Genomic DNA, 13,165 nt, shown 5'->3' with positions numbered 1-13,165 from the left:
CACTGTGTACAGCTTGTGTACTAGAATAGACCACAAGAGAATTGTCGTTTTCAAACATATTCATAGTTTGAATATTTTTCTGTAGGAAAAGTAAGTACACCCTCAACTGCCTTTTTCCCTTTTAACAGAAATAACTTGCCGGGGCTTTGCAGTGACATCCGCTGGCTAAAAATATTCTCCTCTCTGAGTGCAAAATACCTTCAGACTTCCCATGTCTAAATCCCAACACAGAATCCACTGTCATCTAAGTGTCTGATCCTCTGTTCATTTCTCTCATTGGCCAATTTGCTGCTGTTACTGGATCACTGTCCAGTCCAGCCTCAGCATTAGGCCTCACATGATCTTTAAGCTCTTGATACAATATGAATAGATGACTGTGAGCCTCCTCGTCCCTCAGGCAGTGAGGGAAAACATTTCCACCACCATGCACCATCACAGTTGGTATGAGGTTCTTATCCTAAAAAGCACCAAACATGTCGACTGTTACCGTGGCCAAGAAGGTCTATCTCAGTCTGCACACAGCACAGTATTACAAGATGCTGCTCTGGGCCTCTGTGGTGTTTTTGGACATGTTTGACCTTAGCTTCTTGTTTCTTAGGCTAACAACGTTTACCATTTTTCTGAAGGTGTTACACTGTCCTGAGGTGACAAAGGTCCAGTCCCTGAAAGGGTTCTACCTGTTAGTACCTATAATCCGATTCTGTATGATTTTAGAATCATCTTCTCTTGTTCAAATACACATAAAGAAAACCTTCTCTGATGAAAATTCAACTGTGTATTCTTTGCTTTATTATACTGTATATTAATATTAATGGAGCACTCTGTAAGCAGCACTTTATTGGAGGTGCTGTCTCATATACAGTGACTCTCTGTGGTTCCAATCTTGCTGCCGTTGTGAGATGATTAATGGAAGAAGCTCTAATGCACATATTTGTATTCATTTGTTGAACTTTTCTTTGGATCAGAAGCTGCGTTTTAGCGATTTATCTCTGTCTGAAATTACCTGAGAACTCTGTTAAGTCTTCTGCTCATCCTCTGTGTGTGTAAACTGTTCTAGGATATAATTTGATACACAAATGAAAGCAGTATTTTTAGAAACAAACATGAAGTGAACACTGATTCCACACTTTTAATGGTACAGCTGTTGTGACAGTGAAGCTCGTGAACAGCCCTTTGTGGCCGACATTACTCCTGGCCAGATGTTTCATACCTCTGTAATGAGCCTACCTTCTGTTAATGATAAAATAAAAATAATCTGCTGCTTTTTCATTATGTCTCTCCTGCTTTTTTTTCTTTCTTTCTTGCCTCTTAATTAGTCTGCTTGTATTATTAAAGAATTATATCCCCAGTGATGTATTTAGCTCTGATATGAGCCGGTGGGGTGGAGGTGACTGATTCAGTGGAGGGTTGAGAAAACCATGTATTTCCTTTCTCCTGACAGTTTAATCAAACCTCCAACACGTCTCTCTGTTTGCTTTGAATAAAACCTGATGGAGTCCTCCTCTTTTGTCCTTGTGAGCTAGAGTTAAGAATTAAAAAAATGTTTTATCTGTGAGTGCAAGTGCAAAGTTGTAGAAAGAGTAGGAGCACTTGTGCAGCAGATAAAGAGTCAGAGGCAAACTAAACCACCCAGATAGGCCTACCTCCATCTTTATCTGCACTTACAGGAGGACCTCTCACACCCCCAACCTGATCCCACACCCTTAACCGGGGAGTGTGTTACCATGGCAACTGCCATGTCACAACCTCGCCCCGATCCCTTCCCTACAGAACAGGTCCACTTAGAGTTACACATGTAGGTCTATGAATGTGATGAATGAAGTTGACCTTAAAATAGTGGTGTAATGCTAAGCATGCTGTGAATATATCTGTATTAATGAGTCGGTGTTGGAGCGGCTGCATTCATCAGAGTCATGAGCTGTATTTTTTCCAGTTTGAGCTCGAATTCAGCAGTTTTTCTAGAAGAAGGTCAGAGGAAGAACCAGCCTGTTTTAAAGTCATAAAGACAAACTGTCAGGGATTAAAGACAAACCACAGCAGGGTTACCTGCTCCATCACAGTCCAGCCATAATTTGATGCTGTGAATTTGATGTGCAGCGTCTATGTGACACATCTAATAAAAAATACACCCCAGCTCTTCATATCCTGCAATCTAGCTGAGAGTATGAAAAAGAAATACAGCACACTTTAATAAGTCAGATAACATGACATCAGCTGACATATCCTAGTATTAAATTCCAATCCATGAAACCATCGCACATAAATCCAAAGGCTATGAGATGGAAGAGGATTGAGGAGATGCTGAACATTAGATTTATTACCGCTTTGTGAGATAAAGTTCCAGGATTTTTGAATAAACGACAGAGAGACCCTGTTTTGACTGATTAGGTGTGTGTGTGTGTGTGTGAGAGAGTGTGAGAGAACGATTTTGTAAAACTGTTGAGCATTTCCTATGATGTCGATAAATTGGACCTACATTTCGTTATGGAGAACAGTGAGTATGGGAGCTGAGAATAAAAATTGCCCGGGTGTAGTAAGGGCGTGGGCCTTCAGTGGACGAAGGAAGGCAGGTTAAGGGCAGATAAGAGAAAAAAGTGCAGTCTGGTCCACCCCAGATGTCATCACGTTATGCTAATGAGCAGGGAGGGGGGGGATCCTTTAAGTGCCAGAGCCCAGCAGGCACACCAGTTAGGAGACCTGATGTGGGCACATAGCAGCACATAAAGCATGAAGATCCCACAACCACATGCAAAGAGGTGAGTATGGAGCCTCGGGGCTGCAGCAAGTGATTCTATATGAGGTAGCGAAACAACGAATCGGCTTTGAACCTTTAAATACATTCTGTTTTTATTTATTTACATTTCAGTCGGTCGACCTTCTGTGTGTTTGTCACTAATGAGTTGTCTACCATTGCCTTTCAGATCACAAACACACTGTGAACTTGCTGCTTGTGGTTATTTCTTGAGCCCTGGACAGGATATCATCTTATACTGTAAGTTTATTAAAGAGACACTACAGTATAGATGATGTACTATCCAGGGTGTCATTCCCCCTCCATCAGCACACACTCTGACAGACTGGAGACTCAATGCAGAGGAGGGCCGTTAAACCGTTACCATTACTGAGTTTTAGTAATGGTAAGGGTTATACGGCCTTCGCTCAAAGTCACCGACACCGGGAGGACGCACCAGATGAGGCGCTGCCGGCTGATGTGTTATTCATGTGTTTTTTTTTTAGATTTTTGTAAAATAAACCAAGGTCCCTGTTATTTTCTTTAAAAAATAATTTGAAGCAGGGTATCAGTATTCTGAATATGTGTGTGAAGGATTACTTTAACACGCTGGTGTTCACATTTTCGGGCTGCGGTTGGCTTGTCTATGTGGTGATCTCTGCTGTGCAACCGGCTTGTCTAATCATTTGGAAGCAGCCGTTGTAGAGAGAACAGGGAGAGCTAGAGGGGCTGACACAGCCTCCGTGAGACATTCAAGGCCTCACCCTCCCGCCCTCCCTCACTCGCTCCAGGCCACTAGCTGGTTATTCATCAAGATGCCCCGGATAGAGTAACCGTCGAGTTAACTCACAGGCAGCAGGAATGAATCTAATCACCATTATCTGACCCATTTTAGCATCAGGTTAGTGCTCCATTTTGCCATCCATTAGGGAGACAATTTAGCCCTCGGGGGCAGAGCTGGGCTTTATAAGAGCCAAAAAAGCAGAAGGAGAGAGAGGAGGGGGTGAGGAGGAGGGGAGGTGAGGAAGAAAGCAGTGGAACAAAAAGTGATAGTCGCAGGGATGGATGGCCACCCTTCAAAGGCAGCGCAGAAGGCTAAAGTGATGTGGGAGTGGAGGAAAAACAGGGTTGGATGGTACATCAGGGACATTTGAGTGAACATGACTGTGCAGGTCCCTCTTTGGTTTATCTGCAGCCCGTGTTTGCACGAGGCGCCCGCCAAGTAAAAAGCTCTGAAAGCCAGAGATAAACCATCAGCCTTTTCACAGCTCGCCAAACCTGCTCATCCACGAACACACTGTCAAACTTGTGTCAAAACATCCATTTGATGGGAGTCATGTCTGTTACCCAAAATATATCACCGCTTAATAAAAGCCAATAATTTATTACAGTTTATTTTGCAGCTTGTGAGCTATGTTTAATCACGCTTTATCTTTGAGGTAACGTCCCTTGGCTCTGTGTTAGAGGAAGCTGCTTACGCACAGTGACAGATGAAGCACAACTGCAAAGTCAGTGGGAGTCCTGGGACTGTGGCTATACTAGAAATGCCACCTCACAGCTCCATGTCACACTCATGATGAGATCACCCCTCTTGCTTGACTTAAGGTCTGTCCTGGAGAGGGAAAGTCACTGCAAATTCAACACGATCTGTTTCCATGCTTCGTGCTTCTTTCATCCTCCTCACTTTCTCATCTTGACCGTGAGCTTCAGCTTTACTTCCCTCAGATAGATCCGGCTCAGGTCCTCACTCGCCTCTTTGGCGATCCGTGCCACCATCTGGCCAGCTGTGCCGATCACCATTTTCTTCGAACACAGTAACACAAACATCATGATGTTAGCAGTGAGGAGTCATCCCATGTGACTATGGTACAAAAAGAAACATTCTTACAGATGTGTTATGCTTGTTCCTGTATAGATGATTCTTTTAGATAGAAATCATTTAGTCAGTCCGTGTGTTTACCTCCAGGCTTTATATATGGCTCTAAAAGACTTCTCTGAAGAACTTTTTTTTGATGGTTTAAAAGAAAGAAAAAAAATGCAGCTTTATAACTGTCTCTCTTCATAAAATAAATGAAATTCCGAGCTTGATGGTCAGCCATTAATGTAAACTTTACCCATCTACATTCCTACATTCTTGTCTGAGTAAGAGGTCATTCACCTTGAAACATTTCAGCACCACAGATGTCACTTCAAATATTCTTTCTTATCAAATATGCATGATTTAGAAAGGCAGCTCAATTATTTAAGAGTTAAAAACACAGGGAAAAGTGGACGTGGTTATATAGGGGAACGGCAAATAAGTATCAGCCATCAGATGCCAATGACAGAGGGAGGGATGTCACTCCTTTGGTGTTCCGCATCCTGAATTAGTCAGCAACACTGAATTTTTGATATTATTTGGGGGGGCTGTACATAAAACTGCATTGTATAGTTTACCAATTTAATTATTTAAGTTAACAGCTGTATGCAGTATGCATACAACTTAGTAGTTCATAGTTAGTGTAAGAGCACTTACCATGTGACTGTCCTTCTTGGAATAAAGTTTCACTGAAATATTGAGCTCTCCATTTTCTCCATCTTGCCAAAATTCAACAGACTGAAAACAGTTGAAAAGACTTGTGTTAATTTTCCAATTTCTAGAAAATGACTGCTTAAAATTAACAGCGGCTAGTTTAGAGCAGTGGGTATTACTCTACTGACAAAACCCTTTATTTGCGGGCAGATTTCCTTCAGATCAGACCGACTGGACTATTATTTGTCAAATACATCCCTGTCACATAACTAACAGCATTACCCACAAATAATTAATGCCACAATTATGATATATTGTAACAGAAGCCATGAATGAACACGTAAGAATGGACGTACAAAGCACATGAAAGCAGGCGGAGGCTGCATCAAAGGAACATGTCAGCACACCTGAAAGGCTTTAACTAGGACACAGAGTCAGTGCAGTGAGGTGTGATGGGTGCAGTCAGTCTGCTGTCAGCTTATCATCACGTGTGACTGAGGAGTGCTCCTGTGCTTTATTAGTCACCTGTGTCAGTGTATAAGGGACCTCCAGGGGCAGGTAGTCCAGAAGCTTCTCTCTGATGATATTAGTGCAGACATCCTGAGGATTCTGGTCAGTCAGGACCTCACTGTGGTACTGCCACGAGCCTGGTTTGGCTGCAGCAATAAAGTAGCGCTACAAGAACAGATAAAAACATATGAAACATTTTAAGCACATTCCATTTTCATTTTAGCGCATGTTCACTTTGTTCTGTGAGTTTCAGCAGTGACTGATGTTTCAAACATCACAGTGGTTCTTGCTGTGAGTTATAATGTTTACCTTCAGCGTTTCCACATCCTCACTGTCCACAGAGGACAGCATGAAGACGTCCTTGAAGTGAGGCCAGCCCTGCTGGCTCCTCAGCGCCTTCAGCTGTTCTGTGCTCAGCACAGAGTTTTCCTCAGCGCTGTCTTCAGGTGCTTCTTTGTCCTTGACAAGCGATAACTCTGAATCCCTCTCTGGCCTCTTTTCAGCCCATGGAGGCTTGATCACCGGTCTGACCCGCATTCTGCGTCCATTCACCATTCCACATGTCAGCTGTGCTGTGATATCTAGCAGCCTGTCCTTAGCTTTCACCAGGTCCACCTTAGGAGAGAACAAAGCCAGTGAGGGTTTTTGTAAGATTCTAGACAGCATCATGGGTTCCTGTGTATTTCCTTAGTGTCAGCTAGTCCCATAACAACCAAACCCAACCATACAGTAACCTGAGAATGCTGAAAACACTAGTGTATGTGATGACAATGAGAGGACTTCTAAACCAATGCCTCAATACTCCAGTAATGTGAACACCACAGAGATGAAGTGTTTTCTGAAACATTTTGCACAAGAAAGTTTGTATATTTTGTATAATTTGCAACCTTCAAAGCCATCGCTGAATTTTGGAAATTGGAAACTGCTGCGAGACAACAGTTTATTTTAGTATTTTCAAGGATTCATGGCAAAAATGTTCAATAGTGGTGGGTATTTTTCCAGTAATCATACACAAACTGCATAATCAAATCTAATCTATAAGTAGATAAGTGTATTCCAAGTGTACTCTGATAAGGTAAGCCGGTAAGCTCTGTAACATTCAGGGAGGGAGTACCTTATTGAGGACCAGGATTGCTGGGATATGTGGGTGCTCGGAGAGACATTTCAGCACCTCAAAGTCCAGCCTGCTGGACATCCATCTGTCTCCCGCATCCACCAAGACGACCACTGGAAACAGGCACACATATAAGCCGCTGAAACTCAGCACTGCATTCCACTATTAGTGTTGAATCATCAGTGCAGCCCGGGCTCACTCAAACAGCTCAGAGTAAACATGTCATACTTAGGTCAGCTTCTTTGACGGTGGTCCAGGGATCCACAAGTAGAGACTTCTCCAGCTGGTGTCTGTGAAGACAGAGGGTCCATTCATATATTACACTGTACAATACAGTCACAAGGAGATGGCAGACTCTAAATAAGAGCGGTACCTTTTGACCTTTGACAGGGTGGTGAAACCAGGAGTGTCCAGTAAAATCTACAAAACACACACACACACACACCTTACTACACACATTTGGCTTTGCACTGTCATTAATTGATTAGAGAAGGAGGAAGATTCTTACTATCTGTGTGTCATTCTCAGTCAGGACACCCAGTGCACGTGACCGTGTAGTGTGTACTTTCTTGGACACAGCAAAAACCTTTAAGAAATGATTGTAAAGTGAGAACAACCTCCTCCATATGAACGCAGACAGATCATAGTAAAAGACAGAGACCTTCCTGCCAAGCAGCTGATTGGACAGTGTGGATTTTCCAGCATTTGGAGCACCTGTTATAGCCACTTTCAAAACCTTTGGGTTCTCCGGTTGATCTGGATGTCTCAGTAACAGAGATAAATGTTCACCTAAAAAGACACAGAATTAATCATTAGACAGACAATTAATGTGCCACCCGTGACAAAATGTCTGAGTGGAGGCAGGATGACATCTGCAATTTTTAGAAAAAGGCCGGGCCAGAACGATCAGACAAGTTTAGAGATGTAAATCTCTGAGGCAGTGGTCTGGTTACCGCTGTCTGTCGGAACTGAAGCTGGAGGGCGATAAATGTTGCCGTCTGCCTCTGCTGCATCGCCTTTCATCAGTCTGTTGAGAAATGCCTCTGATGTAATAAAACAAGCAGGAGTGAAGATAAATCCGTTCCTTCCTCCTCTGCTGCAGGCAGCATTTCCTGTAAAGACATCAACACCTCCATCACTTCGCTGCCAGCAAGGCTGCAGGGTAACTGACTGATTATGTTTACTTGAATTTTAATACAAAACAGTGTAATCATGCAGTTAGATGATCCTTAGACAAAAAACAGTTTAGAAAAAAATCTTTAGCCTCAGAAACTACATATACTTGTCTACAAGCGTTTTAGACTGTGGTGTAATTTGCTTTTGTCAAGTTGCTTTCACATTATTCTACAGAGTACCAGGCGATCCCAACTTGATCAAAAGCCACCAAGGACAAATTTGAAAGTGAACATAGAGGTTGGTAAATGTGTTGTAATAAAAGAGGTGAATTCAACTCATTTGTTCAACCTAAAGGGAACATACATAGATTAATAAGAGACAATACACTAAAACAGACCTTGATCAGACCAGGATCAAAATCAGTGCTCAATTACTTAACTAAAGTTGGAGTTATTGTGTAATTTACAAAATGTACAACTTGTTGATTAGTTTGCTAGGGAGACAGCCCAAATATAAACACAATAATGTTAACATCCATTTTTGAGCCTCATCAATCTTTAAAGAAGTTATTATGTGGAAGGCATATAAAAACACTTAATCTCATTTTCTGTCAGATTACTAATCCACTCGTCCCAAACTCATCCCAGGGAATATTAAAATCTAAATATTAAATAATCTCAGAAGGTATTTGATCTAATGGAACACACAAGAGTCTCCTGAATGTATTTCTGAAGATCACAAAATAATGCAAATGTTCTAATTTTAGATTTTAAGTGTGTTTGTCCTTCAGGAGGATTTGTTGTCCTGTCAGTCTACAGCATTAGCTCATGGAAACTACAATGTTTAAAAGGAAAATGACAGCTATGTAATTTGTCATTTAATCTGTCTGTATACGCTGTCCACACTCCAAACATTGAATATAATGTTGAATATCTGTTATTAAGCTGTAATTACAGAGGACAACATTTTATTCCTGCATTAGCATAAGGTTTGTACCTCAAACCTGCCCTATTTAAGATAACGTCACCTTTTTTCCTAATTTGTATTCATCGCATGCTCCCATGAAAACAAAACAACTGTCCTTGATGAAAATGAATTTATAAAAACCTTTCTGCGGCTGAAGCCATGACGCACTTTCCTGTCGAGCAGCCAGGACGAGCCGTCTGGAGAGGAAGGCGGAGTCTCTGGAAAACCGAGCGACCGCCCTGAGAGCCATGAGCTCCGATGTCAGTAACTGCTGTGTTTCAGATAATAAAACCCTGTTTACTGTTCAGGATGAGAGCTGCTTGTTTAAATTCACATTGCCTACAGGGCGACACCATGTTGCTTTGACAAACGAGAAGCAGCTTCCGGTATGAAGAGGGTCCGTGCAAAGGTTCATGTGGAGACTGCATCGCCCCCTAGCGATCGGCATATACTGCACAATGTAAACACCCGTTTAAACAGCGTTTAAATACCGTGCAAACGCAGCCTTGGTTGCTTTTTTAAACATGACTTTTATTAACATGGCTGCTAGGGTACCATAAAAATTAATACAGCTGCTGTGTCACAGCTTGCTCTGATGAGTGTCCCCCTCTCTGAAGACATCCATCCATCCATCATCAGTCTTTGGACAGCAGTACACTCTAAAGGTCCACCATAAATGCCCCCTCCCTCTTTACCACTTATTCCTCCTCTAATGTCAGGCACTGAAAAGACATCAAGAAGTGCACAGCTGAAGGAGCGTGTGTGTGTGTGTTTGATCAATCTCCTTGTTCCAAGACACAACTGTCACATACTTTAGGTTGAGGTCATTTGCTTGCAGGGTGGAGATGTGTTACTTGAGGATGTATACATAAACACCATTTGTCTTGTGTTTACATTCAAGCTGCAGTTAAATGGCCCCTCTGGGCACCGAGTGTTGTTATGTGGTTCCCCAGCTGCTTTAGCAGAATGTCATCTTCAAACGTCTTATTTTGTGTTAAACACTGTAGTGGCTCTATAAAGACTGAGACAGTGGAATAAGCTCTGAATCACAAACGACAGGTCATGGTCTAAGTGACCACACAGTGATTACATAAAGGCACCAAGGCTGAAGAATGAGATGGAAGATAATTGTGTTTAGAAGAACTGTGTGACCAAAGAGGGAAGAAATCATTCAGAACTGATCTGCAGGACATGACAAATAATACAACATGTGAGCCAAATAAAGGACTTGTTCATCATCACAGAATACCTGTATGAACCACCTGTCTGTACGGCAGCTAGGACATTCCAGAGCAGCTCTTCACAATGCACGCACACACATCTGCCGACATGAGCAACTTGCAGTTTAAAATGGATGACGGTACTCAAAGGATCTTTTGGCGGGGGTGATATTCTCTAGATTACTTTGTGAGGGATGCTGTGACTATAACCACAAATCAGATTGCACGGCGCAGACTTTTTCTCTCCCTTTTGTCCCCTGAGTACACAGAACAGAGCTTATCCCCGAGGGTGCTTGAAGCACAGTTGTGACAGTGTTGTTGAGGATATATCGAGCATCACTGCTTAAAGCGATGCACCAACCTGAGGAAACCGGTGCGTGCTGTCACACTCACTCCCTGTAACTCCTCATTACTAATCCACAATGACAAAATAACATAATGAGTTGAGAAGCGTGCAGTGTGTAAGGTTAATCATCAGAGTAAAAGGACACAGTTTGCATATTGATCGATTACTGTAACATGTTGTTTTCATTCTGCATGGCGAAGCCAGGCAGAGCAGATGTCTCCCCATAGTCCATCAAACATGCCGGCTGTTTGTGAGTCCTCGAGGACTTGCTCGGGGCGGAACAAACACCTCCACTGGGGAGGATGATGAAGGATATCAGGTAGCTCACAATCTGTCATCATCTAACTCTAAAAGCTCAGCAGCAATGGAGGGGCAACAAAAATGGAGCTTTTAGCAGACACTTACTGCCGAATTCCAATTGAACCAGAAACCAAAAGGATATTTGAGGATCGGTAATGTTTGAACTTTCTCTCTCTCTCTCTCTCTCCCTCTCTCTCTTAAATTCATTCAAGGCCTTTTTTTCCCTCCGGGCTTTCCTCACATGGCCACTTCACGTGGGAGTGTATCAGAGTTCTTTCTATGACTGCATTAACTTTGGCCTTCAGAAAGAGCTCTCTCTTTCTAAAAAAAAAAAGACAAAAAGGCTTCGCCTGCAGACCATTTAATCATAAGCTGTAGCCCACTTTGCCATTTGAAGTGCACTTGCCAATGAGATTCAGCGTGGTGTGATGGAAAACCTCTTTCTGCTGCAGCAGTTCGGTGTGCTGTTGATTCCAAATCAATCCTGTTTCCTGTAATTTAAACAGAACACACTTTGCTAATAGGGAACAGCTCAAATCCTCCTGAATATGCAGAATATCTGCAGCTGAACCAGGTGGTGTCAGACGCCCGACTCTCTGCCACATCAGGCAGCATCTCTTGTTGATTTACTAATAACACTAGCTGGGATTAGACATGCAATAACTGGCAGCTTCTGCACTAATAAGGAGGCTTCACTCCTCGTGAGGAGTAACAAAGTTCATGGAATTATAAGCACAAGCCATGGGGCATGTCAACAGGGAGCAGAGGTGGGAAAAAACAATCTGTCAGTGCGTCAGCGCATCCATCACTCCATCACTGCTGATTGCAGTGAGAGGCGTGATGGCGCACAGCCGTGCTGCTGACTGTCTGCAAAAACAGCCGCTCCTGAACTTTGTCATGCTGAGAACTAGGCTGTTTGTGAAGGATCCCACAGATTAATGAATGGATGGATGAATTTCCACGAGTGATAAATGAGGGAGCAGTGAGATTTAACTCTTACATTTGATGTGACGCCCTGAAGGTCCCCCAAGGTCCCTCCATTCAGCAATCACGGCCCCATACGTCCTTGCTCAGACTGCTTTTTAAAAGAGGTGATTTAGCTCCCAAACTACCCATATAGGTCACACTGATGCTCTGATTGTACAATCTCTTTCACAGTGGGGGAGATAAAGGGGAAAAAAACTTTTATTCATTCTAGCCTTGCAATCGATGGGACTTGTCTGTGAAGTGGATCAATAATGCCTCCCTTTGAAATCATCAATCACGTCAGTGGTGAATTTAAAAAGCGTAATTAGGAACAGCGTTCTTAAACATCCTGTATTGACGTCTTCTTTGGTATGGAGAAAGACACCATTCTGCATCATTAACTTTGTATTATTGCCTGATGGAGCCTGCTGCTGCTACTTCCCCACCTGCTGAACTCAGAGCGCTGTGTGTGATTGGGCTTTCAGGCCAAATTCTCCCCTCTTTCACTTGCTGATGGAGGAAGTGAAGCTTGCAGACTTAAATTAGCTGAAGTATTGTAATAAGCCCAGTCTTTACCGGAGCCCAGGACATGCAGGACACATCGTATCCCTCACAATGTGTTACATCAGAAATGTTTATGGGGCTGAACATGTGTCATTTTAAACTCTGATCGTCTTATTTGATTACTTTTGATGTAACATGGCCGTGAGCACACATTCTCAAGCATTCTCATAACTCACCACAACCTTCAGTGTTGTCCATCTGTCTCTCTCCGGTAATAAAACGGTATCAATAGTGTGGAGAGGGCAGGTGGGCGATTGTAATGGAGTAATTTATTTTAGTTGTCACAGAAATATAAGTCTTTGATTAGAGAGCTATACACATCAGCCTGCACAAATAGAACTTTTCATCAAATCACAAAGCATGTGACACTATTGACCGGGAGGGCTCTCACAGGGCTTTATCTTTCCAAACATGATTCATAATACAATATGCAGAGAGCACAAAGATGCAAAATGTAAACATAATACAGCTCAAGGCAAATCTTGTGTAAGTATACCAGATCAGTATGAACAGGGTGAAAGGTAAATTCAACGAAAAGCATCTCCCCAGTGTTGTAAGCTCCTCAGTGGACGTTTTCCCCATGTTGATATTTTTCCACATACTGTATCTTCTGTATGAGAGATAGAAAAACAGTGTGAAATGTACTTTTTGAGGTGCAAACCCCAAAACAATCAAACATAAAACCTGAGATAATCAAGGTATAAATTTCCATGAAAACACAAATGATGGTTTGTATGATTACGAAAATAATAGGTCTCCATGTTGTCATGAAAATCCATTTCCAAACCCAGTAGCTATCATACAGTCCCATCCAAAAGTA

The 13,165-nt window shown here is 42.5% G+C and overlaps 1 protein-coding gene across 2 annotated transcripts; it reads right to left on the bottom strand.

Moving 5' to 3' along the window:
• Window positions 1–4,099: 4,099 nt before the first annotated feature.
• Window positions 4,100–9,339, bottom strand: eral1 (Era-like 12S mitochondrial rRNA chaperone 1). Of its 2 annotated transcripts, none has more exons than XM_028422470.1 (11): window positions 9,091–9,339; window positions 7,821–7,979; window positions 7,529–7,656; window positions 7,376–7,453; window positions 7,241–7,287; window positions 7,096–7,157; window positions 6,868–6,980; window positions 6,063–6,368; window positions 5,769–5,918; window positions 5,247–5,327; window positions 4,100–4,534 (listed from the first exon to the last, which is right to left on the bottom strand). In XM_028422470.1, exons 1-11 carry the CDS (start codon window positions 9,197–9,199, stop codon window positions 4,412–4,414), a joined length of 1,356 nt encoding a protein of 451 aa, XP_028278271.1. In that variant the 5' UTR covers window positions 9,200–9,339; the 3' UTR covers window positions 4,100–4,411. The 2 variants fall into 2 exon arrangements, with proteins under 2 accessions (XP_028278271.1, XP_028278273.1); XM_028422472.1 differs by having other exon boundaries at window positions 9,118–9,339.
• Between the last annotated feature and the right edge of the window lie 3,826 nt (window positions 9,340–13,165).

The sequence above is a fragment of the Parambassis ranga genome, chromosome 14, assembly GCF_900634625.1.
Source record: "Parambassis ranga chromosome 14, fParRan2.1, whole genome shotgun sequence".
Classification (NCBI taxonomy): Eukaryota; Metazoa; Chordata; class Actinopteri; family Ambassidae; genus Parambassis; species Parambassis ranga.
Note: the sequence above shows the minus strand (reverse complement) of the source record. Positions and strands in the feature narration are given on the sequence as shown.